Here is a 25,633-nt window from a genome sequence, read left to right as displayed (position 1 = left end):
TGATTCTCCTTTCAATGTCCAGTCTCAGACTAGGGAGAGGGACAAGACCTGTAAGTATTACTAAACTACATCAAATAATAATAATAATAATAATAATAATAAATAAAAAAAAAAAAAAAACACACAGGTCTCCTATCCTGCCAGACAGGACTGTGCTGGTTGGATGAGCCATAGGACTGGATGGACAGACAAATCTTTTGGCAGATAAAACAGCTCCCTAAGTGCCGGTTCACACTTGTGCGATGCGTGAACCCAGCGTATCCACTGCGGGTTCCCAAATCGTACAGTTTACACTGCCATATGCGAACTGCCGGGAGTATCAATACATTGTTAAGTGCACCCCTATTTAAGCTCGTATATTACACTGTGAACTGACAGTTTGGACATGAATCGGTATAATCTGTATGGCTGAAATTGCATCCCATGGTCATCACATGCGATCTTGCATCGCCCGCTGGTGTCATCAACTGGCACTTAGGCCTCATGCACACACAGGACATTTTAAATGCTGCATTTAGGCCTGGTTCATACCTATGCTTTTGATCCGTTTCAGCAGTACTTTTTGCTGTGCGTTATTCATGCATTTTGCGTTTTTTTAAACCAAAATTTGTTCTTAGGCAGATTACAAAGATGCAAAAATGTCAAAAATGCATTAAAAAAAAAAAAAAAAAAAAACTCACAACACACTACAGGGGGTCCCCGGGTTACAAACAAGATAGGGACTTTAGGTTTGTTCTTAAGTTGAATCTGTTTGTAAGTCGGAACAGGTACATTTTTTAAGTGTAGCTCCAGCCAAAAAATCTATTTTTAAGTTTTGTAGATAGCATAGGGAAGGGTTATTACCCCTGTAACATTTGTTTTGCTGTCTGTGCCCCTGTTCAGAAGATTTCACCTCACTTTCTGTCCCAATGACAATTGGATTTTGAAAATTTGGGGTTATTAGGGAAATAAGGATAGGTGATAAAGCATCAGTGGAGACACCTTTTTCCCATATTAACTCTTACAGGAGTGAATTTCCCTTCCTAGGGGTAGATTTCCTCTCACTTCCTGTTGTCTCCCTCCGTTTGTAAGTAGGAGTCGTTTGTAAGTCGGATGTTTGTAAGTAGGGGACCCCCTGTACATGCTCATGTGTCTACTGTGACAGCCAACAGTGGTCACATAATTGCTGATCCACCCAGAGCATTTAGACTTTTTAAAAAGGATGGCCAGGACAGGCAGGATGGGGTTAAATGGACAAAAAAAAAAAAAACCCTTTAAAAAAAGTTGATGAGCAATTAAATAAATCCACAAATATGCATGGAGCAACACTGACCAGCAGCAGGAGTGCAGAGTGCAGCCAAACCCACATTAAATAGAACATATCAGGCACACCTCGTTTTCCACCTCAGATCCAACTAGTCTGCTCCACAGACACTCTGATGCTACAGTACCAGACACTGACTACACCAACAAACTGCTACTTTATCACCAGTATTCAGCTGTAACAACTGGGAGAGATAGAATGTAGAATTTGCAGCAATGTAGATTTTACTCACAGACTGCCATCAGCAGAGAATCCTCAAATTCATGCATACAGGGAAAAAAAAAAAAAAAAAAAAAAGAAGGAAGAAGAAGGGAGGATTAGAAGGTATCTGTATTAAATTCTATGGGCCTATACACATAGCTCCATAAAATAAAGTAAAATCTGCATCCAAAAGATTAGCAAATGGACTTTAGTTCACATTCTATGCCTGTGAACATTTAAATGCATCTTACACAGGGTTTCTCAACCAGGGTGCCGTGGCACAGTGGAGCGCTGCTAGCATGGGACCTGGTTTTTCCTAGATGAGTGTCATGAGTTGCCAAAGTGCATGCCAGCCTCTGATTTGATGGGGGAACTCTGATGTGAAGTTAATTTCCATACCTGGCCTATTCTGGCACTCATCTCCTGCATGTAAAAATAATCATTTTTTTGCTAGAAAATTACTCAGAACCCCCAAATTATAGAGAGAGATAGAGAGACCCTAGGGAATAAAATGGTGGCCGCTGAAACTTTTTATGTCACACGGTATTTGCGCAGCAATTTTTCAAACGCTTTTTTTTTTGGGGGGGGGGGGGGGGGGGTAGAGAGAGAGACAACGTTTCATGAATTTAAAAAAAAAAAACCACACACACACCTAAAGTTAGCCCAGTTTTTTTTTTTGTAGAATGTAAAGGTGATGGTATGCTGAGTAAATAGATACATGTCACGATTAAAAATTGCGCACACTCGTGGCATGGAGCAAAACTTTGGTACTTAAATGTTTACAGGTTACCAGTTTAGAGTTAGAAGAGGTCTTGGGCTAGAATTGTTGCTATCGCTCCAACGTTTGTGGCGATACCTCGCATGTGTGGTTTGAACATTATGTACATATGTGGGCGTGACATACATTTACAATCGCTTGTTTATTTTTAACTTTCCCTTTAAATTACGTTTTTATCAATTTTATTGCTATTACAAGGAATGTAAACATCACTTGTTATAGGAATCGGGCATGACAGGTCCTCTTATTGAGGGATCTCCTCTAGCCAGGAAAGACGACTTTTTTTAAAAGGAGACCGCGGCCTCTCCAGCAGAGTACACGGCAGGGTTTACATCTGCGGGGCCGGACTTAATGTCATAATGTTGCATCCGGGTGTCCGAAGGTCAGAGAGACTGCTGAGGACCATCTGGTCTGCAGAATTCTCTATGGTAAACTTCCGCCACCAGCGGATTCCTTGCCTGGCTCGTCGACTGCACGGACGAACGGGGGGGGGGGGGGGGGAGGGGTTTGGTGGTGGAACATCCCCTCACCCTGTAAAAACAATCAAGCGTCTATAATTGTTTTTATGGTGCAGGGATCAGGATCAGGACCATCCTGTGGCTGGCGTGTTTTTTTTTTTTTTTTTTTTTTAACTAGACCGCCATGGATCCGGCGTCCACGCTCGTTGCATGACCCGGAACCTGAAGTGGTGCGCCGGAAGTCCCCGTCCTCCTCCTGCATTCCACAGGCCAGAACTCAAGGCCTATGCCTGCCCCCTGCTGGATTCACTCCAGGATACCATAGTATCCAGCTAGCAGGCCGCCGTCAGCCCCGTGCGGGGAACACCAGCCCTCCCCAAGCTATCCTGGAGGAGGACGCCGGTACCAGCTCCTCTACAGCTTGACCGGGGGTCTCAGATGCCTGCCATCCTTGTCCAGGTACTTGCAGACCTCCTTCCCCCTCTCCCTTAGACAGTCCCTAGGTTCAGGGGAAGGAGAACTCCCATCCAGCCTCCTCCTCCTGTGGAGGAAACACAGACTGGGGAAGAGGGATGGAAGCCGCCCTTTATGGATCTGAATGTTGTGTTTCCTGCCTCTGGAGGTGGAGCCTCTCTCTAGTGCTATCCTGGACAGACGACTAGAGAAACCGCGCTTAAAAATGACAGAAGGTAAAAAAAACGACATGGACAGCAGCAACTCAGATGTGCAATATCACAAAAACAGCATAGTATAAAACAGAGTCGCGCTTAACTAATATATACAGCATAAAACGTCTAATAGTGAACAGTCCTCCTTATTGGAAAAAGCGATGTGAAGTGCAGGATGATAGGTGGACAGCAGTGCCAAAATCTTGGAATTAGTAGTCAATGTGTAGACTTTGGGACACAATATGATCCCTTTCAATCCCCTGTGCAATGGGCATCATAAAAGACCACCACTGATGACAAGAAATACCTGCTTACCAGCTATACTGGACCTTTTGAAAGGCCAGTAATGCTTGTGGCTAAATACCTCGCCAGGGCCTTTGGGTTGCAATCCGACCAAGGACCTGTAGTCCTGCAGTCAATCTCTCGATTTTAAGAATGTCCCACTCAAAAATAAAAAACTCTGCATTGCATAAATTCAAAGATTTATTAGTTTAAAAGCACCTCTCACACATGGAGGAATAGTAAAAACACCAGCCAGTAAAAAACATACGAGCACCCACGCTTCCGGGATGCACAAGTCGCGATGACATCAGCACGTCGCCCACTCTACGCATTTCGTCAGAGATTGACATAGTCCTGGGGCTTAGAGCTTCCACAGTGCAACTTTAGCTCTCCACCCTCTTTTTCTGAATTCTCATACAAGCTTATAAATTTAGCACTTTAAATGGATGTAGTGAAGACTGCAGATAGACAGATACAATTTATGTAGGATTGGTTTAATCTCTGTGCATCACCCAAGGATAATCCCTTCACTGGGCATATGGAAGGGTTCACAACCACTTTAAGGCAGTTGTGTGAATTGTCCCCAGCTCAGGTTTCCCCGTTGATAATTATTATTTAGGTTTTCTACCATTTACACTGGGGTGCCTCCAGACTTTGCATACTTTTAAAGGGTGCCGTGACTGAAAAAAATGTTGAGAAATGCTAACCTAGTGCACAGTGCAAATGTACCCGATTGGCCGTTGCTGCAGCTCAGAGGTAACATGTAAACATCAACAATGTGCAGTTTGCAGTGCCTGCGTCTGCAATTACACACAACTGAGGTTTACCCGTCATCCCTGAATTGCCGCCTGCACCCTAGCGACCTAATATGCTATGCTACGCGGTAGGAGCTGTCTGTGTCCTAGCAACCCAGGAAGCTAGACAGCAGGAGACCTAGCAACCTAGGGCAGTAGCACTGTACATGCGTTAATGCAGCACAAAAGGTTAGATGCGTACAGTGTTCGGACAAGATTTTTTTATGTAGGATTCTGCTGCCAGCAAGTTCCTACGCAAAAATCATGTGCATGAACCCTTATGCAAGTAAAACTGCTGCCTCTTACTTCTAGGCAACGAGGTGTTCTACTAGGACACCAAGATTGTACCTGCACTGACAGCGTGTGGATGCATAACTGCTGGATTCCACTGTGCAAGCCTGCAGTGACATCGGTAGATGGGATTTATTATCTAGCAGGAAATTAGGGTTCACGGCGCAGCAGAGAGCAGTAAGGTTCATTTACTAAAACTGGAGTGTGCAAAATCTGGTGCAGCCAATTGGCTATAAGGAACGGCTGCACCAGATTTTGAGCTCTCCAATTTTAGTAAATCAACCCCTCTGTGTTCTCCAGGAGTCAAAGACAACATATCTACCGACAGAAAGGGGATTCTCTGCCGAGAACCGTCTGTGAATAAAATCTACATTGCTGCAGACTTCACTCTCCTCTCCCAATAGCTACAAAACGATACTTTTGATACAGTACGGGTTTGTTACTGTGGGGTATGTGTGACTGTATCAAAGTGACTATGTCTGTGGAAAGTAGTGGATACTTGGCACAGACAGTAGGATCCGAGCTGGAAAACAGTGTGCCTTTACAATATGCAAATTAAACAATTAAAAAGGCAAGGCAACAAATACTGCAGAATGTTCTCCTTTTCCCCAAGTGTTAGAGAATGCATGCAGGCTACAGCAGACAGGGGTTTATGTACAGATGTCACATGTATCATCAAACGCTATGGTATAGACCTCATTAAGTTCTTGAAGATGGGGTTGTAGAGTGCAGAAGTGTGAACGAGCACTAACAGTCATAACTGTACGTTGTTATACAAACACATCAACATGATACCAGTGTATGTCAGCACAGATACAACAACACACCATCAGACTGCCAACATTGAGTGTCCAATGAGGGTGGAAGAGACCACCTCACACACCGCACGTCCTGGTGAAATGGTGTGTTCTTTGTTATCACAAAGTAAACGAATACAGAACAGCAAAGTAACAGAGTTACAGTCTTGGTTCTAGCAAGCATCCGCCTCTGCCGACACTCTGGCTGTGGAGTCCCAGGTCGGCCAGCTTGACTGCAGAACTAAAAGAAACCCTCAACATCCTTTGTACTACGATACATGGAGCCAGTAATGCAGGACAGATGTCACACTCCGGAGTGCCGCCACCGCTCCACTCACAGCAAAACAAATGGAAACAATAAGGGAAGCATGCTGCAAGGCAGGAACAACGCTCCAATAACAAAACTGATGATCAATAATGTATGGTACACCAATAATATGTATTGATCAATTATGTATGGTACACCAATAATATAGAATGATCAATTATGTATAGTACACCAATAATCTAGAATTATCAATTATGTATGGTACACCAATAATATATATTGATCAATGTATGGTACACCAATAATCAATACTGATCAGCAATGTCCGACACACCTGTAATAAACAAACAAACCAGTGTTGTATGGTACACAAATAATGAACTCTTCATCTGTAATATGCGGCACACCAATAAAATGCTGATCAGTAATGTATAGCACCAATAATCAATATTGATCAGTAATGTATACATCCGATTTGTTATATTGGGTTAAGGTCTTCAATGTTTTTTTCTTCTCAACTCCTGGATCCCAGTAAATCTATGGAGGAGAGATCCCTTTCTAATGTGTATAGAGTATATAGGAGGATTCCAGCAAGCATTTTATCCACCTCCCCAAAATAAGGGTCCTCTATGTGTGCATAAAGGAGAATTCTAAGTACACCTGGAAACCCTCCATGTACACACACCCAACCCTTAATAAAAGAGGACCCTTCCACAAGCACCCCCATCTCTTCAGAAAAAAGGGGAACATTGCAAGTACACCACATTATCTTCAATACAAGAAAATCCCAGACAAAAAAGAAAACTACTATCATCCCTTCAGTAAAAGGAGAACACGAGCCTCCCTTCATACACCCCCCCATCACCTCCATAAAGAGGACCTCTCCTCATACACCCCCCCCATATCTCCTCCACAAAGAGGACCTCTCCTCATACACCCCCCCCATATCTCCTCCATAAAGAGGACCTCTCCTCATACACCCCCCCCCCCATATCTCTTCCATAAAGAGGACCTCTCTTCATACACCCCCCCCCCCCCTCCTCCACAAAGAGGACCTCTCCTCATACACCCCCCCCCCATATCTCCTCCATAAAGAGGACCTCTCCTCATACACCCCCCCCCCATATCTCCTCCATAAAGAGGACCTCTCCTCATACACCCCCCCCCCCCATATCTCCTCCATAAAGAGGACCTCTCCTCATACACCCCCCCCCCATATCTCCTCCATAAAGAGGACCTCTCCTCATACACCCCCCCCCCCCCATATCTCCTCCATAAAGAGGACCTCTCCTCATACACCCCCCCCCCCATATCTCCTCCATAAAGAGGACCTCTCCTCATACACCCCCCCCCCCCCCATATCTCCTCCATAAAGAGGACCTCTCCTCATACACCCCCCCCCATATCTCCTCCATAAAGAGGACCTCTCCTCATACACCCCCCCCCCCATATCTCCTCCATAAAGAGGACCTCTCCTCATACACCCCCCCCCCCATATCTCCTCCATAAAGAGGACCTCTCCTCATACACCCCCCCCCATATCTCCTCCATAAAGAGGACCTCTCCTCATACACCCCCCCCCCCATATCTCCTCCATAAAGAGGACCTCTCCTCATACACCCCCCCCCCCATATCTCCTCCATAAAGAGGACCTCTCCTCATACACCCCCCCCCCATATCTCCTCCATAAAGAGGACCTCTCCTCATACACCCCCCCCATATCTCCTCCATAAAGAGGACCTCTCCTCATACACCCCCCCCCCCCCATATCTCCTCCATAAAGAGGACCTCTCCTCATACACCCCCCCCCCCCATATCTCCTCCATAAAGAGGACCTCTCCTCATACACCCCCCCCCCCATATCTCCTCCATAAAGAGGACCTCTCCTCATACACCCCCCCCCCCATATCTCCTCCATAAAGAGGACCTCTCCTCATACACCCCCCCCCCCATATCTCCTCCATAAAGAGGACCTCTCCTCATACACCCCCCCCCCCATATCTCCTCCATAAAGAGGACCTCTCCTCATACACCCCCCCCCCCCATATCTCCTCCATAAAGAGGACCTCTCCTCATACACCCCCCCTCCATAAAGAGGACCTCTCCTCATACACCCCCCCCCATATCTCCTCCATAAAGAGGACCTCTCCTCATACACCCCCCCCCCATATCTCCTCCATAAAGAGGACCTCTCCTCATACACCCCCCCCATATCTCCTCCATAAAGAGGACCTCTCTTCATACACCCCCCCCCCATATCTCCTCCATAAATAGGACCTCTCCTCATACACCCCCCCCCCATATCTCCTCCATAAAGAGGACCTCTCCTCATACACCCCCCCCCATATCTCCTCCATAAAGAGGACCTCTCCTCATACACCCCCCCCCATATCTCCTCCATAAAGAGGACCTCTCCTCATACACCCCCCCCCATATCTCCTCCATAAAGAGGACCTCTCCTCATACACCCCCCCCCCATATCTCCTCCATAAAGAGGACCTCTCCTCATACACCCCCCATATCTCCTCCACAAAGAGGACCTCTCCTCATACCCCCCCCCCCATATCTCTTCCATAAAGAGAACCTCTCCTCATACCCCCCCCCCCATATCTCTTCCATAAAGAGGACCTCTCCTCATGCACCCCCCCCCCATATCTCTTCCATAAAGAGGACCTCTCCTCATGCACCCCCCCCCCCATATCTCCTCCATAAAGAGGACCTCTCCTCATACCCCCCCCCCATATCTCTTCCATAAAGAGGACCTCTCCTCATGCACCCCCCCCCATATCTCTTCCATAAAGAGGACCTCTCCTCATGCACCCCCCCCCCATTATCTCTTTCATAAAGAGGACCTCTCCTCATACACCCCCCCCTCCCATATCTCTTCCATAAAGTGGACCTCTCCTCATGCACCCCCCCCCCCCATATCTCTTCCATAAAGAGGACCTCTCCTCATGCACCCCCCCCCCCCATATCTCTTCCATAAAGAGGACCTCTCCTCATGCACCCCCCCCATATCTCTTCCATAAAGAGGACCTCTCCTCATGCACCCCCCTTTCCCTCATGGAAGGCTCCCCTCCTCCTCTCTCCCGCACCTTGTTGAAGGCGAACAGCTCCTGTTTGATCTTCTCTCTCTGGGGGTCGTGCCCCTGCCGCCGGAAGCGAAACTTCATCATCTTGCCCGGGTCCCGGAGCCCGCACTCTCCCCCAGCACTCACACAGCCGACCGCCGGGCAACTTGATCCAGCCCGGCCTGTGACTGACGCCTGCCTCAACCTATCAGCGGCGCCTCCTTCAGGCTCTACCTACTAGCTTTGTAGCTCCGCCTCCGGGACTCGAGCCCGACTAGTGCGCCTGCGCGGGGCGCGGGCTGCCGGGACTTGTAGTTTGTTCGTGTATGAAGTAAATGAAGTGCAGAGCAGTGTGTGTACTCTCTGGGCCTCCCAATGTGAAATAATAAACCAAGCACAATTAATATGATGGTCTGTGTGTCCTTCTCCTTTCTCCACAGAGAGCATCCCCCCGTCTCCACACAACACAAACCCATTATAGGGATAGAAAAGCTGACAAATCCCCATGAGACTGAGGTGTATGCAAAACCCAAAACTTTCCTTAGATGAGGTATGGAAGAGTTAAACACCTATCAAATTATCTTTGGTTGTCTGGGTCCCCCTGGTGAGATCCTTCTTCACTTCCTGTCCTGAAGATATAACAGGAAATGAGAGGAGAGGAGATCTCTCCTGAGTGAAGAGAATCCTACATTAGACCCCCCCCCCTCCCAGTTGGGGGGGGGGGGGGTAGAATTGTGTATTTATGGCCCCATAGACTTTAATGGGAGTGTTTGTTGTTTACATGCAATTTTCAGGTGCTCCCATTTAAACCTATTTGCTTACTGGGCACTTAAACCCCCCTCCTGCCCAGACCAATTTTTAGCTTTCAGCGCTGTCACACTTTGAATGACAATTGCGCGGTCATGCTACACTGTACTCAAATTACATTTTTTTCACACAAATGGAGCTTTCTTTTAGTGGTATTTAATCAGCACTTGGGTTTTTATTTTTTGCTAAACAAACAAAAAAGACAAGAATTATTGAAAAAAAAAAAAACATGTTTCATAGTTTGTTATAAAATTTTGCAAACGAGTAATTTTTTTCCTTCATTGCTATTCGCTGATGAGGCTGCACTGATGGGCACTGATGGGCTGCACTGATGGGCACTGATGGGCTGCACTGATAGGCACAGATAAGGTGACACTGGTAGGCACAGATAAGGCGACACTGATAGGCACAGATAAGGCGGCACTGATAGGCACTGATAAGACAGCGCTGATGGGCCCTGATGGGTGGCACTGATGGGTGGATGGGTGGCACTGATAGATGTCACTGATGGGCACTGATGGGCACTGATAGGTGGCACTGATGGGCACTGGTAGGTGGTATTGATAGGCAGCACTGGTGATGAGGCACTGATTGGTGACATTTATAGGTGGCACTGTGGGCACTGATAGGTGACACTGTGGGCACTGATGGGTGGTACTGTGGGCACTGGTAGGTGGCGCTGGTGGGCACTGGTAGGTGGCACAGGTGGGCACAGAAGCCTCTGCAGAGGCTTTCCACAAACAGGACTGATGTCTTTCTCACAGCCGCCAGTGATCGGCTTTTTTTTTTTAGCGTGAGGAGAAAAAATAGCCGATTACCGGCTCTGTTTACATAACATGATCAGCTGTTATTGGCTGACAGCTGATCACGTGGTAAGGGGTCAGGATCGACCCCTTACTCCGTTCTGTGATCAGCTGAATCTCATAGACTCGCTGATCACAGAGCGCACTGAGCACACCCTGCAGGGGGCACACAGCCCGCTCGAGCACGGGAGGACGTCTATGGACGCCCTCCCAGCAAATTAGATCCGCACTGTAGCCGTCTTTCGGGGACTTGCCAAATTAGGTCCACGCTGTAGCCGTCTGTGCTGTAGCCGTCCATGCTGTAGCCGTCTTTCGACGCCCTCCCGGCAAATTAGGTCCACGCTGTAGCCGTCTTTCGGGGACTTGCCAAATTAGGTCCGCGCTATAGCCGTCTTTCGATCCCGACCCCTTACTCCGATCTGTGATCAGTCGAGTCTCATAGACTCGCTGATCACAGAGCGTGCTGCGCGCTCCCTGCAGGGGGCACGCGGGCCGCTCGAGCATGGGAGGGCGTCCATAGGCAAATTAGGTCCGCGCTGTAGCCGTCTTTCAGCTATAGCGTGGATGGGAGGTGGTTAATGTCTATGTGGCTCAAAAACGCACAATTCTGTTCCTGTACTACGAGTCATCTGTACAAACACGCAGAGAAAGCCTCTACATCGTTTGGCTACGCTCATGCTAAAGTGTGAATGGGGCTTTAGAGAGTTGTTATGGAAACAGGTGTCCCCATGGGGATGTTTTCCCTCACCTCTTTCTCTGGTGACAACTCATCATTATTGGATTTCCCCTCACTTTCTGTCTCAGGGACTGTGGTCTCCAGGACAAATAGGCCTCGTTCACACAGGGCGTACTATAGTATATTCCCAGTGCTTTTTTTGTCGGAGAATAGGTGCAGGAACTCCCCCCCGTCTGAGTCACCCCTTGTCTCTGCCCCCTACCCACCTCTGACCAGGCCCGGATTTACTCCCTTTGCCGCCCCAAGGCCGGGTCTTTCACACACACACACACACACACACACACACACACACACACACACACACACACCACGTCCTTTATCGATGACTTCTACAATAGATCAATTAAAAACATATCTCCACACATGAGAACACTGAAAATAACTGGCTTTAATTGTACAGACTAAAAATACTTCAGGGTAAGCGCGCGAGGGGTAAGGATTTTTCGCAGGCAATTTTTCAAGGCAATGGCTGGTGTTAGTGCTTCAATCATCCCCGGCACCATGGTTGTTATGGTGTCAGGATGATTGAAACACATTACTTCTATCATTACATTGTAATATAAACTGAAATAGTTCAACTCCCCATAATGCAGAATCATTGGGAGCCCTGAGCGTGTCACTTGCCACCATCTCTTGTCACTTGCCACTATGCCTGCCACCAGATGGGGATGTCACTTGCCACCATGCCTGCCACCAGATGGGGATGTCACTTGCCACGCTGCCTGCCACCAGATGGGGATGTCACTTGCCACTATGCCTGCCACCAGATGGGGATGTCACTTGCCACGCTGCCTGCCACCAGATGGGATGTCACTTGCCACGCTGCCTGCCACCAGATGGGGACGTCACCTTCCACGCTGCCTGCCACCAGATGGGGATGTCACCTTCCACGCTGCCTGCCACCAGATGGAGATGTCACTTGCTACGCTGCCTGCCACCAGATGGGGATGTCACTTGCTACGCTGCCTGCCACCAGATGGGGATGTCACTTGCTACGCTGCCTGCCACCAGATGGGGATGTCACTTGCTACGCTGCCTGCCACCAGATGGGGATGTCACTTGCCACCAGATGGGGATGTCACTTGCCACCAGATGGGGATGTCATTTGCCACCAGATGGGGATGTCACTTGCCACCATGCCTGCCACCAGATGGGGATGTCACTTGCCACCATGCCTGCCACCAGATGGGGATGTCACTTACCACCATGCCTGCCACCAGATGGGGATGTCACTTGCCACCAGATGGGGATGTCACTTGCCACCAGATGGGGATGTCACTTGCCACCATGCCTGCCACCAGATGGGGATGTCACTTGCCACCATGCCTGCCACCAGATGGGGATGTCACTTACCACCATGCCTGCCACCAGATGGGGATGTCACTTGCCACCAGATGGGGATGTCACTTGCCAATGTTGCCATGCTGCCTGCCATCAGAAGGAGGAGGGCAGAACAGCGGTGCGGGCAATGAGAGATGTCATCTCTCTCCCCGCCGCCGCACCGCTGACACTACTAGCTACTCTCAATTTTTTTTTAAATGGCGCCGGGCGGCGCAATCACGCTACTGCGCATGCGCCGCCCGGCCGAGCGCTTACGAGCTTTCCCGAGCCCGGCCGGCTTCGGAACGGCGCATGCGCAGTTGCGTGGTCGGCTCGCGGCCATCTTTTCTATGGGCACTGGTGCCCATAATAGACTTTAATGGGCAGCACGAAAGGGGGGGGCGGCCGCGAAGTCGCTGCAGGAGCAGCGCCGCCCCTACACCACTGCCGCCCCGAAGCCTGGCCTCGGTGGCCTTGTGGCTAATCCGGCCCTGCCTCTGATCACCGTCCCTTGATTCCACCCCCTACCCACTTACCAGTACTGCCCCTTTTAGAGAATACAGAACCAAGTATCATTTTGTGGTGCTAAATCTTTTGTATGGAACATGTTAATGATAAAAAGAAAAGCAGTAAAATAGATCCCCTGCAGTTAGCAACAATAGAATCCCAGCAATAGATCCCCACACAACAATAGACTCCCCCAGCAACAATAGATTCCCTGCAGGAACAGTGAACTACCCACAACAAAATATCACACCCAGTAACAAAATATCCACCCAAGCAACATTAGACCTCCCCCCCAGCAGCAACAACAGATCTCCCAGCAGGCAGCATCAATAGATCCTCCAGCAGCCAGTAAAAATAGACCTCTCCCTCAACAGTAGATCCCTTCCAGCAACATAACACCCCCCAGCAACAATAGATTCACCATCAGCAACAATAGACGCTCACAAAAAAATAAGATCCCCACCAGTGACAATAGATCCCTCAGCAGCCAATATCAATAGACCCTCTAGCACACCCCACACCCCATGCTATACACTCAGTGCTGGAGGTGCCGAAACTGTGTTCCCGCTGAAAAAAAGCCCTGTGTATGTCCATGAAAGGGCCATGGTTGCCTGCACGGGATGCACTTTTTTTTTTGGCATTCATTTTATTTGGGACACAGCCGCTGCTCCCAATTGGACAGCTGTGCGAGTGTGCGGCCCTGAATGAAGAAAGTGTGTGCATTGTGTTTATTGATGTATTGAAAAACGGAAAATGCACCTGCAATATGCAAACTGCAACCTGCATAGGTGTGTTTTTTGATGCATTTTGCAGAAATGCATGGAAATTTTTTACCATGGGTTCCTATGGAACATGTTCACATCAATGCATTTTTGTGCCTCTGCGTTTTTGGAAAGGGTCGGGGACTTTTTTCCCGCACAATGCAGCGTTTTGCATGTAATAGACTTCTATTACATGCAAAATAGGACCTGCATCCAAAACGCAAGTACCGAATTTTTACAGTGATTTTGCCAAGATTTTGCGATTTGTGGGGCGTTTTTTTTAGCTATCAGCAGGCTTCCCGCTGAATGTATAAAAAAAGGATTGTCGGCTAAAAAAAAAAATTAGTGAAAAAAAAAATGGCGTGGGGGTCCCCCCCAAAATCCATACCAGACCTTCAACCGAGCATGCAGCCCGGCAGGTCAGGAAGGGGAGGGGACGAGCAAGCTCCCCCCCCTCCTGAACCATACCAGGCCGCATGCCTTCAACATGGGGGGATGAGTGATTTGGGGCAGGGGGGGCTCTGCGCCCCTCCAAATCCATACTAAACCCAAGGACCTGGTATGGAGCTGGGGGGGACCCCATGCTGTTTTTTTTTCACAATTTTTTTTTTAGCCTGCAATTTTTTTTTAATTCAGCGGGAAGCCCACTGACAGCTGATGACTCATCGGTTGTTAAAGAGGAGGTTCGGTTAAAAAAAAAATGTAAAAGTCAGCAGCTACAAACACTGTAGCTGCTGACTTTTAATAAGCACACTTACCTGTCCAGGGTGCCCGAGATGTTGGCTGCCCGAGGCCGATTCGTCCATCGGATCAGGTCCCAGCACCGCCATTCAAAGTAAGGTTAACAGGCAGTGGAGCCTTGCGGCTTCAATGCCCGTTTCCTACTGCGCATGCGCGAGTCGCGCGTCGCTTTGTGAATGGCTGGTTGTGTTCTGGGACACACACAGTTCCCAGAACACACCGCACCACCTTCCCCAGAAGACAACGCAAGGAGGAGAAGACTGAAGATCACCGCGGTGTAGGAAGTGGCAGATTAGGACAATCTGCCTAGCAACAGCTATTTCTGGTAAGTAAAAAGATATTTTTTTCTATTTTTTTTCACATTTTTCAGAGCATTTTAATGCAATTATTTTTTTAGGGTGGACCTCCGCTTTAAGGATGCAGCGGCCGGATTCTCGACCCCTCCTTAGCAACCAGCTATATACAGTGGGAAAAAAAACACAAAACGCAAAATTGCGGTAAAAACACGATACTTGCATTTTGGTCCATTGAAATATTTACATGCAGAACGCTGCATTTTACGGGGAAAAAAGTCCCCGACCCTTTCCAAAAATGCAGAGGCACAAAAATGCATTGATGTGAACATGTTCCATAGGAACTCAAGTTAAAAAAAAATTTCCCTGCATTCCTGCAAAATGCAAAATGCATCAAAAAGGCATTAGTGTGAATATAGCCTAATAGACTTCAATGGACCCGCATCCAAAACGCAAGTACCGCATTTTTACCACAATTTTGCGTTTTGCGATTTGTGTTTTTTTTTTTTGAGCTGTACATTCACTTGATATAACTGGTTGCTAAGGAGGGGGCCGGGAAGACAGCCGCCGCATCCTTAACAACCGATGAGTAATCAGCTGTCAGCGGGCTTCCCTGCTGAATGTATAAAAAGAGAATTGCCGGCTAAAAAAAAAAATGTGAAAAAAAACAGCGTGGGGTCCCCCCAGATCCATACCATGCCAAAATGTAACATAAAAATGGCGTGGGGTCCCCCCCAAAATCCATACCAGACCCTTATCCGAGCATGCAGCCCAGCAGGTCAAAAAAGGGAGGGGACGAGCAAGCGCCCCCCCCTTCATGAACCATACCAGGCTGCATGCCCTCAACATGGGGGGAGTGGGTGCTTTGGAGCAGGGGGTGGCTCTGTGGCCCCCACCCCAAAGCACCTTGCCCCCATGTTGATGGGGACAAGAGCCTCTTCCCGACAACCCTTGCCCGGTGGTTGTTGGGGTCTGCGGGCGGGGGGCTTATCGGAATCTGGAAGCCCTCTTTAACAAGGGGGCCCCCAGATCCCGGCCTCCCCCCCATGTGAATGAGTATGGGGTACCCCCACCCATTCACCAAAAAAAAAAGTAGTGTAGTGTGAAAAAATACAGTAGACATTTTTTGACAATTCTTATATTAAAAATATCTTCTTCTTCCCCGCTTCTTCCTCTGGTCTTCCTCCATCTTCTCCCGAGTCTTCCTCCTCTGGGCGTCTCCTTCTCCTGCTGCTTCTTCTTCTGCTCTTCTTCTTTCTCCTGTCTTCTTTGTCTGGTGTTCTCCTTCCTCTGCCGCCAACGACCCACCTCTGATGCTGCGTACCGCTGATCTGTCCGTGCCGATGTCAAGCATGTCCTAGATGACGATGGGGGCATGGCCATCACATGACGCCATCCGGAGACCCCTCCCCTTCTGACGTCACTGACCCATCCTGTCTCTCTGATCCGCCCCCTCTTTAACTGACTCCAACCCATCTTGTGATAGAACAGAGCATTAGGAGTCAGACTGCACATGCTCAGTTTGGTGTGCATTGCTAGAGAGTTTTTTTTCTTGGGAGAGTGCATGTGATTAGCAAAGGGCCAATCAGCACTGTCCAGACAGAGGGTCAGAGTAGAATGAAAACTCCTACAAGCTTTAAGCAGAGACTGATACAAGTCACAAGACTGCTATATACTGCCGATGAGAAAAGGTATTTAGCAGTTTATATTTACTAAAATAATTGAATTTCCATGTTCTGTGTACTGTGAGAGATATAGTGAATGCAGGATCTGGGTTTAGTAACACTTTAAACATACTTAAGTTGACATGCATTTTTTTAACACCATGCTGTGCATTTTTTTTTTTTTTTTTTTACAGTAGACGCCAAAATACTGGTTTTAAATATAGCACATGTTGGACCTGCATGAACAGATAAACCAAACGAATGTGGAGTGATCGGTTCCTTAACTGAAATGCCCACAAGGGCCACTGTTTGTATCCAGGGCCGATCATCCACTGGTAATTGCTGCATGACCAAGTACATGTGAACAGCTGTGAACAGTTGGGGGCGCTGTCAGCCTCCCATTGTTTTGAATGGAGCTTCTTACCAATTGCAGTGACCTTGCTGAGTCTCCTGCAGTTAATCACAGTAATTTGCATAGGAATCGCACCGCATGTGATTTGCCCAGAAATCGCACATGTGATTCGCCCAGGAATTGTACCGCATGTGATTTGCTCAGGAATCACATCGCATGTGATTTACACAGGAAGCGTACCACATGTGATTTGCTTAGGAATCACACCGCATGTGATCCGCACAGGAATCGCACCGTATGTGATTAGTACAGGAATCGCACCACATTTCTGTGCACATCACATGCAATGTATGCGCGGTGTGATTTGAGCCATGCATATTGTATGGCTCAAATCACATTGCATCTGCACCAAAGCAGTGTAGGACCCTTTTTTTTCTGCACCTAAATTGCATCACTTGGGTGTTCACACCCATGCAATGCGATTCTGGCAATCGCACTGCGTTTTGCGATCCGTTTTGGGGTGTCGTTTATCTAACATTGACACCCGCAGCAGATCACATGAACACCATACAATTGCTATGTAGTGTGATGCAGGGAAACGCAGCGAATCTTGTGCGTTTCCCAGATTGCATCAGGGTGAACCAGGGCTCAGGCTTGTCTACACGGGTTGTTGGAGCTGCGTTTTTTGTGTGAAAGTTGATGTGAATGCAAAATAAACTCAGAAGTAACTCAGTGCAACTTTGAGCCCTGGTTCATACTGATGCGATGCGGGAAACGCACAAGATTCTCTGCGTTTCCCCGCATTGCATCGCACTGAATAGCAATCGAACGGCGTCCATGCTATCTGCTGCGGGTGTCAATGTTAGATTACCAACACCCCGATACAGGTCACAAAACGCAGCGCGATTTTCATATTGAACACTCATGCAATGCGATTCAGGTGCAGGGAAATAAAAGGGTCCTGCACCATTTTTATGTGATTTCAGCTATACAAAATGTATGACTTTTTTTTTTTACACTGTTGCTTTATTTATTTTTTTCTTTTATCACTTTTATTGCTGTCACAAAGAATGTATACACCCCTTGTGACAGTAATAGGCAGTGACAGGTACTCTTCATGGAGGGATCGGGGGTCTATAAGACCCCAAATCCCTCCTCTGCCCTTGAAAGCATTCAATAACACCAAGATCGCTGTTTTCGAATGCTTTTGATTTTTAAAAATGGCGCTGTTGACATCCTTGTAAACCAGAAGTGATAGCAAAGTCCAGAAATCCAAGTAGCTCCGCTCCAGGTGGGTCAGATCAAGTTAAATGGCATCTCCTTCAGTCTAGAAGTCCTGGTGCTGGCAATGCTATGGCAGTTAGACATCAAAAAAATTCTGGACAGCCGCACTCCAAAGATATTTGCCTTTATTCAATAACGTGTCATCCAAAATAATAGGTCACAGCAAAGTGGAACAAAAATTACGTGTTTCGCACTACAAGGAGTGCTTAGTCATAGTTTAGCAACTAAGTCTCAGCATCAGCAGGGAGGACTGTGTCTGTGTCCCGACTCCCGAATTAATGGAAGCAAGCAAACATTCATTGAAGGGCACTGGTAGGCTGCACTGATGGGCGCTGGTAGGCTGCATTTGATGGGCGCTGGTGAGGCTGCATTTGATGGGCGCTGGTGAGGCTGCATTTGATGGGTGCTGGTGAGGCTGCATTTGATGGGCGCTTCATTAAAAAGGTGGGGTATACATGGGCAGGGCAAAGGGGGTAGACTAAGAGGTGGAGCCGGGGGGGCGGCAAAATGAGGTTTCGCCTAGGGTGTCAAAAATCCTTGCACCAGCCCTGGAGCCAGCTGGTCACTATGTGGGACAGGAGAGCCCGAGAAAGCCACAGAAGGCGGCAGGAGGGAGGGATGTCCCCTCCCGCTGCTTGTAAAAGCAATCCAGTGGCTAGTTAAATGTTAGGATTGCTTACAAGAGAGCCAACTGATGGCTCAAAAAAAGAAAAAACGGTACAAGGATGATGCCTGCAGTGCATCAACCCAATATAACCACAAGTCCAACAACATACGGGAAACACCTGAGCTCAATCATTTGGCCATATAATATAATGTATTTTGTCTGAGTGATATACAATGTTACACATTGGTGGGTGATGTATAGTTGCTGTGCTGTGTGATGTTAGTGCTGGTTCACACTGGGACGACTTGTCAGGTGACTTAGCTGCCTGACAAGTAGCGTCCCGTTCTGTATAATAGAACCGTTCTAATCGGAGCAACGCAAGTTGCTCCGACTTAGGTAAAAGTTCCTGTACGACTTTGGGGGCGACTTGAGGCAACTTGCATTGACTCCTATACAGAAGTCGTCTTGCAAGTCGCCGCTCCTGTCGTGTCCAGGTCGCCAGAGGCAGTCGCTCTGCAAGTCGTGCTGCCTCAGTGTGAACTGACACTAAAACATTACTTTTAAGTGATGTATCATTGCTGTGTGATATAATATTTTGTTATGGCACTTGCCTACGTGATATATTATTCACATGGGATGTAATATACTATTGCTGTGAAATATCATATGTTGCCATGTGCAATAATATATAATTTCTGATATGATATGCTGTTGCTGCATCAATACCACATCCGGAAGATACAATCTGGTGTTACTGGGTGATACAGCAGGCGGTTAGGAGATAAAATCTCAGTTGGGCCTGCGCCATTAGTAAACATATTAAATTCCAGGCACTCTATACCCACAGAGTTGATACCAATAATATCCTTGCCAGGATAGTTGATTCCTCAATCAAGTATGGCCTGTAAAGCAGTGGCCCCCAATCTTTTTGGCACTGGGGACCGGCTGCGTGCGCGGGGGGGGGGAGATTTGTCGGGGCAATGCCTGCTGTTGGCACTTCAATCATCACTGCATCATGGTTGATATGGTGTCAGGATGATTGGAGTGCAATTTTTCTTTTATTACATTGTAATATAAAATGAATAAGTTCAACTCACCATAATGCAGAATCAGTGGGGGCCCTGAGCGTGTCACTTGCCATGTCACCAGATGCAGCTTATCACTTGCCACATCGCTGCCACCAGATGCAGATTGTCAGTATCCTGCCACCAGCTAAAGCTTCCCACTGTTGCCTGCCACCAAAAAATACTAGATGCAGCTTGTCACTTTTTAAATGTAAAAGCAATTTGGTGGCAGGCAACAGTGACAGCACAGAAAGAAGCTTCTGGCAGTCTATACCAAGTTACAGCGCCCAAGCGGGAAAACAGAACATGCTCATTGGCTGGGTTCCAGAGTGAGGGCAGTCAGTGGGAGATGAAGTCATCTCGCTGCTCGCCCGTGGCTGCACATAACAAGGCAGCCTTTGCAGCTGTGAGGGCAGAACTGCGGTGATGTGGGGCTGGCGGTGAGAGATGATGTCATTTCTCTGCTCGCCCACCTCACATGTGACAGATCAGACTTCCTGGCTGCAGAGAGGCCGCGGATTGCCACCAGTTTGCGTCCAGGTGGTTGGGGACCCCCGCTTTAAAGTGGTTGTAAACCTCTGTGATGAAAAATTAATAAAGCATATCCCTCTATAATATGTATTTGCCTCAGTCCGAAGCATCTAATGGGATTTCTGTCTGCTCTCTCCTCCCTCTGCTAGATACATGAGTCACTTCTGACAGGTTACGTGGACACCACAAAATCCCCACCACCTCCAGCATAGACAAGGCGATTGACAGCCTCAGCTATACATGTTTCCTTATGAGACTGTGTAGTGGGGAGGTGTCCATTCCATACATTTAGGTCTCAGAGTGCACTCAGCTCCCTGCTCTCTGCTGTGCAGTGTGCGGCATCAGATCCCCACCACTGCCTGCTGAAACGGAGAAATAGCCTTTAATCAGTGTACTTTGAAAGGATCTAGAGGAGAGAGGGCTGCAGAAAAACAGGTACAACTTACAGTGTGTAGGAGGATCTGTTTAATCTCTGTGTATCGCCTGGGGCTAGACACTTTAGTTGGAACGTGTAAGGATTTACAACCACTGCCATGACCACATTTGAAGTGCTGAGACAAGGTCATCTAGAGCCCAGGGTGAGCATGCCAAACTGCGCTACCCCCCCCAAGATGTATGAGCATTATGTGTCAGCAAAATTCCCACCATGTAAACACTGAGCACTAATCTGTATGCTTACCCCCTAAGCATAAATCCCCCTTCCTCCCAACACAAATCCACCCCCCTGCTGAAATCCCCCCTCTCAGCACAAATCTTTGCCCCAAAGAAAAAAAATCACCCATCCTAGCACAAATCTGCCCATAAAGACGTGGCCCTGTTAGAATCGGCAGACCCATTCCTTAAAAGAGGTCCTCGGACCTCATAGCCAATGGAGGAAGGGAGATGCTTTTTCCCTCCCGAACTTCCATAGTACTCTATAATGACAACATGGAGGTGGCGAGAGAGGTGGAGCTGAATGCGAGACCCCAGGTTGTCCTAACTCACCCTACCCTCTTCCTCTAACTTTCTCTACCCTCTTTTACCGCCCTTCCTCTAACCCTGTTAAAACTACTCTGGTCTCTCGACCGAGGAGAATATGTGATGTTGAATTACTAGGTGGTGGGCCGGGTGTGGGCATGCCACTTAGTTAGACTGATCGGAGAAGTTATTGATGTGTGACCACCCAACTCATTCGAGGGTTGACAAAGAAGGGGCTGGCAGGAAATGGGCACCCTGCCTTGAGGTGGTCCCGGCGGGGGGCGGGATTAGGTTAACAGGAGGCTGATGGAGGCCCCCCTGTCCTTATGCTCTGCCCGACGGAGCCATCTCTTAATTACAGTGACTTTAATTTAAGGGTCGCCAGGGACCTGGCTGGCATTTCCTTTCCTAGTACACAGCTCCCTATGTTGGAGGCGTTCAGGGTGAAAAGGGGACAGTGAGGTGGAAGTAGACCCACCAAACCGCCTAGAAAGAAGGGAGACCCCACACATCACCCACCACCTGCAAATTGAGCCTTTCATGTTATTGGTTGGACAATCAATTCTACTCCTGTCCTTTTTTTTTCTCCTCTCTTTATTTTCTTTACTAATTACTTAATTTATTATTTATTTTAATTTATTATTATTCTTATTTTCATTTTATATTCGTTGTTCTATGTTTTTTGTTTTTTTTTTTCTCAATGTAATGAGAAGATTTACACTGACCACCAATGTATTTGAGACATTTAGCCTGCGTTCACATTTGTGTGTGTTGGGAAAGCATGCAAAATCTCTTTCCTGACACCACAGAAACGTGCTGCCCTTTAGCAGATACACAGCAGTGCCATTAATTGTTAATTACACCCTCACGCATCTGCTGACATGTGCCTTGGCACTGCGGGATTTTGGAAAAGGGTTTGGGAGTTTCTTCCGCATTTGTAGTGCATAGAGCAGCCCATTGAAATGAATGGGCTGCCCTACACATGACCTACATCTTTATCCACCCTGTCAGTACACCTTTGCATCCTAAAACCCATGCTAACCTCAACCACCCCAAACCTCCCCATCCTCTCCAGTCCCCCTCCCCTTTAACTCTACCTGCCTCCTCTGCTCATCTTTGCACCCACCTTCCTTACTTCCTTACCTCTATACATCCCCTCCTTGCTCATCTGTGCACCCCAAACTGTAATCCCTTCTCAGTATAGGTGATGGTGGATATGACCTCAGGCAGGTTATGAATCCTGCCGGTCTACCTCTATTTACATATAAATGCCGCCACTATTTACATATCAATGTCGGTATTTACATGTAAACACAGGATTTGCAGGTGAGTCATCTGTACACAACAATAGGGCAGAGCTGGGCAGCATTAGTAACAGAACTTCACACTGAGATATCAGGACACAGCACAGGACTAAAACCTCAAGGGATGAGGGAATTTAAACTGGGATAGTTGCCAAATATGAGGCAGCTTCTTTGAGCCCCACAACAATGACAGGGCCCAGGGCAGATGCCCCTTTTGCCCTGCCTTAAAAACTGCCCTGCTCTATGTTCCATGTCATCAGGGGGGGGGTCAGCGCTCTCTTCCCTGGTTTTTGTAGCAGATCCCTTTATGACGTGCCTTGGCACATGTGCTTCATCATGGGGCCAGCTTTAAGAACCTGGAACAGACAGGTGGCCTCCTGATGACATCAGAAGAAGATAATATTGTGGGACCTGGGTGTTTAGTGGAGGATCCCTACAGAACAATGCTGGATCACTGGGCATATAAATGTGTTTCTAACCTAACATTAGAGGTAAGGGGGGGGGGGGGGGGATGGGACAGTGGGAGGAAGGCAAAGTTCTTCTTTAACTGCCGCAGAAAAAAATCAGGTCTCCAGTCCTGCCAGACAGGGCTCTGCTGTGTGACAAAGCTGTGTACATCTCAGGAATGGATGGACATAAATCCCCTGGCAGGTAAAAAAGCTCCCTTTCATGTACTTTATCTGTGTATTTGGTTGTTTGCATTACTGTTTGCCCAGATTTCAGCTTGAAAAGCACACAATAAAGTCCAATGCTTGAGTTAATATTTACACAAAGTACACTTCCTAATACAAAGTCTGGATGTATTTACATTTGGCCCATCTTACCGGGGTGGGGAGGGCTTGGAGGGGGCCCACAAGTTGGGCTGGGAGGGGGCCCATAACTTGAACAGCCCAGTGCCCTAGCTACACATAACCTATCACTACCTTGAAGTGTTGGTTCCGCTGTGGATGGCATATCTATCCGTCTTCAGCCCTTGTAATTCCCAAATTACAATCTGATTGTACAATCTCCAATAGATTACCCAACAGCTTTATGGTTCAAAGGACTAACTGATCAGAAATACACCATGTTTCCAAAAGTTTTGGGACACCTGAACTTTAATGGCATCCTAGTCTTCGTCCGCAGGGTTTAATTATGAGTTGGCCCACCCTTTGCAGCTATACCAGCTTCAACTCTTCTGGGAAGGCTGTCCACAAGGTTTAGGAGTGTGTCTATGGGAATGTTTGACCATTCTTTTAGAAGCGCATTTGTAAGGTCAGGCACTGATGTTGGAAAAGAAGGCCTGGCTTGCAGTGTCCGCTCTAATTTATCCCCAAGGTGTTCTATCGGGTTGAGGTCAGGACTCTGTTCAGGCCAGTCAACCAAATCATTTGATGGAGGGGGGATTATGGTGTGGGGTTGTTTTCCAGGGGTTGGGCTTGGCCCCTTAGTTCCAGTGAAGGGAACTTCTAAGGCATCAGCATGCCAAGATATTTTGGACAATTTCATGCTCCCAACTTTGTGGGAACAGTTTGGGGATGGCCCCTTTCTGTTCCAACAAGACATGGATGAGTGAGTTTGGGGTGGAGGAACTTGACTTGCCTGCACAAAGTCCTGACCTCAACCCGATAGAACATCTTTGGGACGAATTAGAGCAGAGACTGTGAGGCAGGCCTTCTCATCCACATTAGTGCCTGACCTCACAAATGCGCTTCTGGATGAATGGTCAAACATTCCCATAGACACACTCCTAAACCTTGTGGACAGCCTTCCCAGAAGAGTTGAAGCTGTTATAGCTGCAAAGGGTGGACCAACTCAATAATTAACCCTACGGACTAAGACTGGGATGTCATTAAAGTTCATGTGCGTGTAAAGGCAGGTGTCCAAATACTTTTGACAATATAGTGTACATTGAACATTGTACATTGTAAAGGAAGGCCCTTGTAATGCATAGTTGTTGGGGAATCAAATTATTTAGGGCCCAATTACTCCTTTTTTGTTGCGTTAACGCACCTGCATTAACGCGCTTTATCATGCATTGTATTAATGCAGCCCACTGAAAATTGGATGTGACCCTTTTTTGTAATGCAACACAACATGTGTTGCCAAGCAAATGTGGTGCCTTACACTCAGTTCAAACGACTGCACAGAGGCAACACGACTTGGTTACTTGTGTTGGTTCGAGGCAGTGCCATTCATTTACAATGTCACCCAATGCACCTTGCCAACAGACATTGCATGTAGGCAGGTGCAGTCTACTTTCTCCACTGCAGGTGGCGCTCTTCTGCAGCGGCACTGTTTTTGGAGAGGAAGTCAAGAGGAACAGGGTTCCTCTATGGTTTCCTGGGTCACTGGGGAAGCTATCCTATTGGATGCTGTCGCCCCATGTGACCATGAGTAGCCATCTTGGGTCAGGCAGAGCCTTTTTAAGGCACTGGCTCCCAGGCTTGGCATGCTTTTTTTGCGGGGTTGGCAGAGTAGGGACAGGTATTATTAGGGACAGTACTAGCGGTAAGGGAAAGGTTCCTTTACGTAGGGACACATCTCCTTCGGACTTTATCCCGTTTGGGCACAACACGGTCAGACCACATTCTGCTCTCTTAACAGATGCTATCTGATACCTGTCATCTTCACATTACTGGAAACCGTGAGTGCACCCCGCTGGGCAGCCTTCCCACCAAGTTTGTTGTGAACAGTTGCTGTACTATTTCAATACACGTTTTCCATTGCACCTGCCTGTGTGAATTATTAATATTATTGCCACACCACGCTGCACCCCAGCTACCTGCAGGTCTGTTTTCTGGGACGTTGAGGTACGTTGCCAGGACATTCATTTTGAATGGGCTGCCTAACAAACATGCGTCAACACACTCCAGTGGAAAAGTGTGAACCTTGTCTATGCACACACTGCAAGAGCAGTTGCTCCAGAGCTTAGTAAATGAGCAGAAGTTCTGCTGACTTCCATCATCCAATCACGTGCAAGCAAAAATGCTGTTTTTTTTTTCATTTTCC

The 25,633-nt window shown here is 47.7% G+C and overlaps 1 protein-coding gene across 2 annotated transcripts in view; it reads right to left on the bottom strand.

Moving 5' to 3' along the window:
- The window catches only part of LLGL1 (LLGL scribble cell polarity complex component 1), a 134,385-nt gene extending 125,243 nt beyond the window's left edge, over positions 1–9,142 (bottom strand). For both annotated transcript variants that reach the window (XM_073636375.1, XM_073636376.1), the window contains exon 1: positions 8,936–9,142. In XM_073636375.1, the coding sequence (XP_073492476.1) occupies positions 8,936–9,016 (81 nt within the window). In that variant the 5' untranslated portion in view covers positions 9,017–9,142. The remainder of the gene's footprint in view (positions 1–8,935) is intronic.
- Between the last annotated feature and the right edge of the window lie 16,491 nt (positions 9,143–25,633).

This window comes from Aquarana catesbeiana, linkage group LG06 (genome assembly GCF_042186555.1).
Source record: "Aquarana catesbeiana isolate 2022-GZ linkage group LG06, ASM4218655v1, whole genome shotgun sequence".
Taxonomy (NCBI): domain Eukaryota; kingdom Metazoa; phylum Chordata; class Amphibia; order Anura; family Ranidae; genus Aquarana; species Aquarana catesbeiana.
This window is presented reverse-complemented; position numbering and strand designations above follow the sequence as displayed.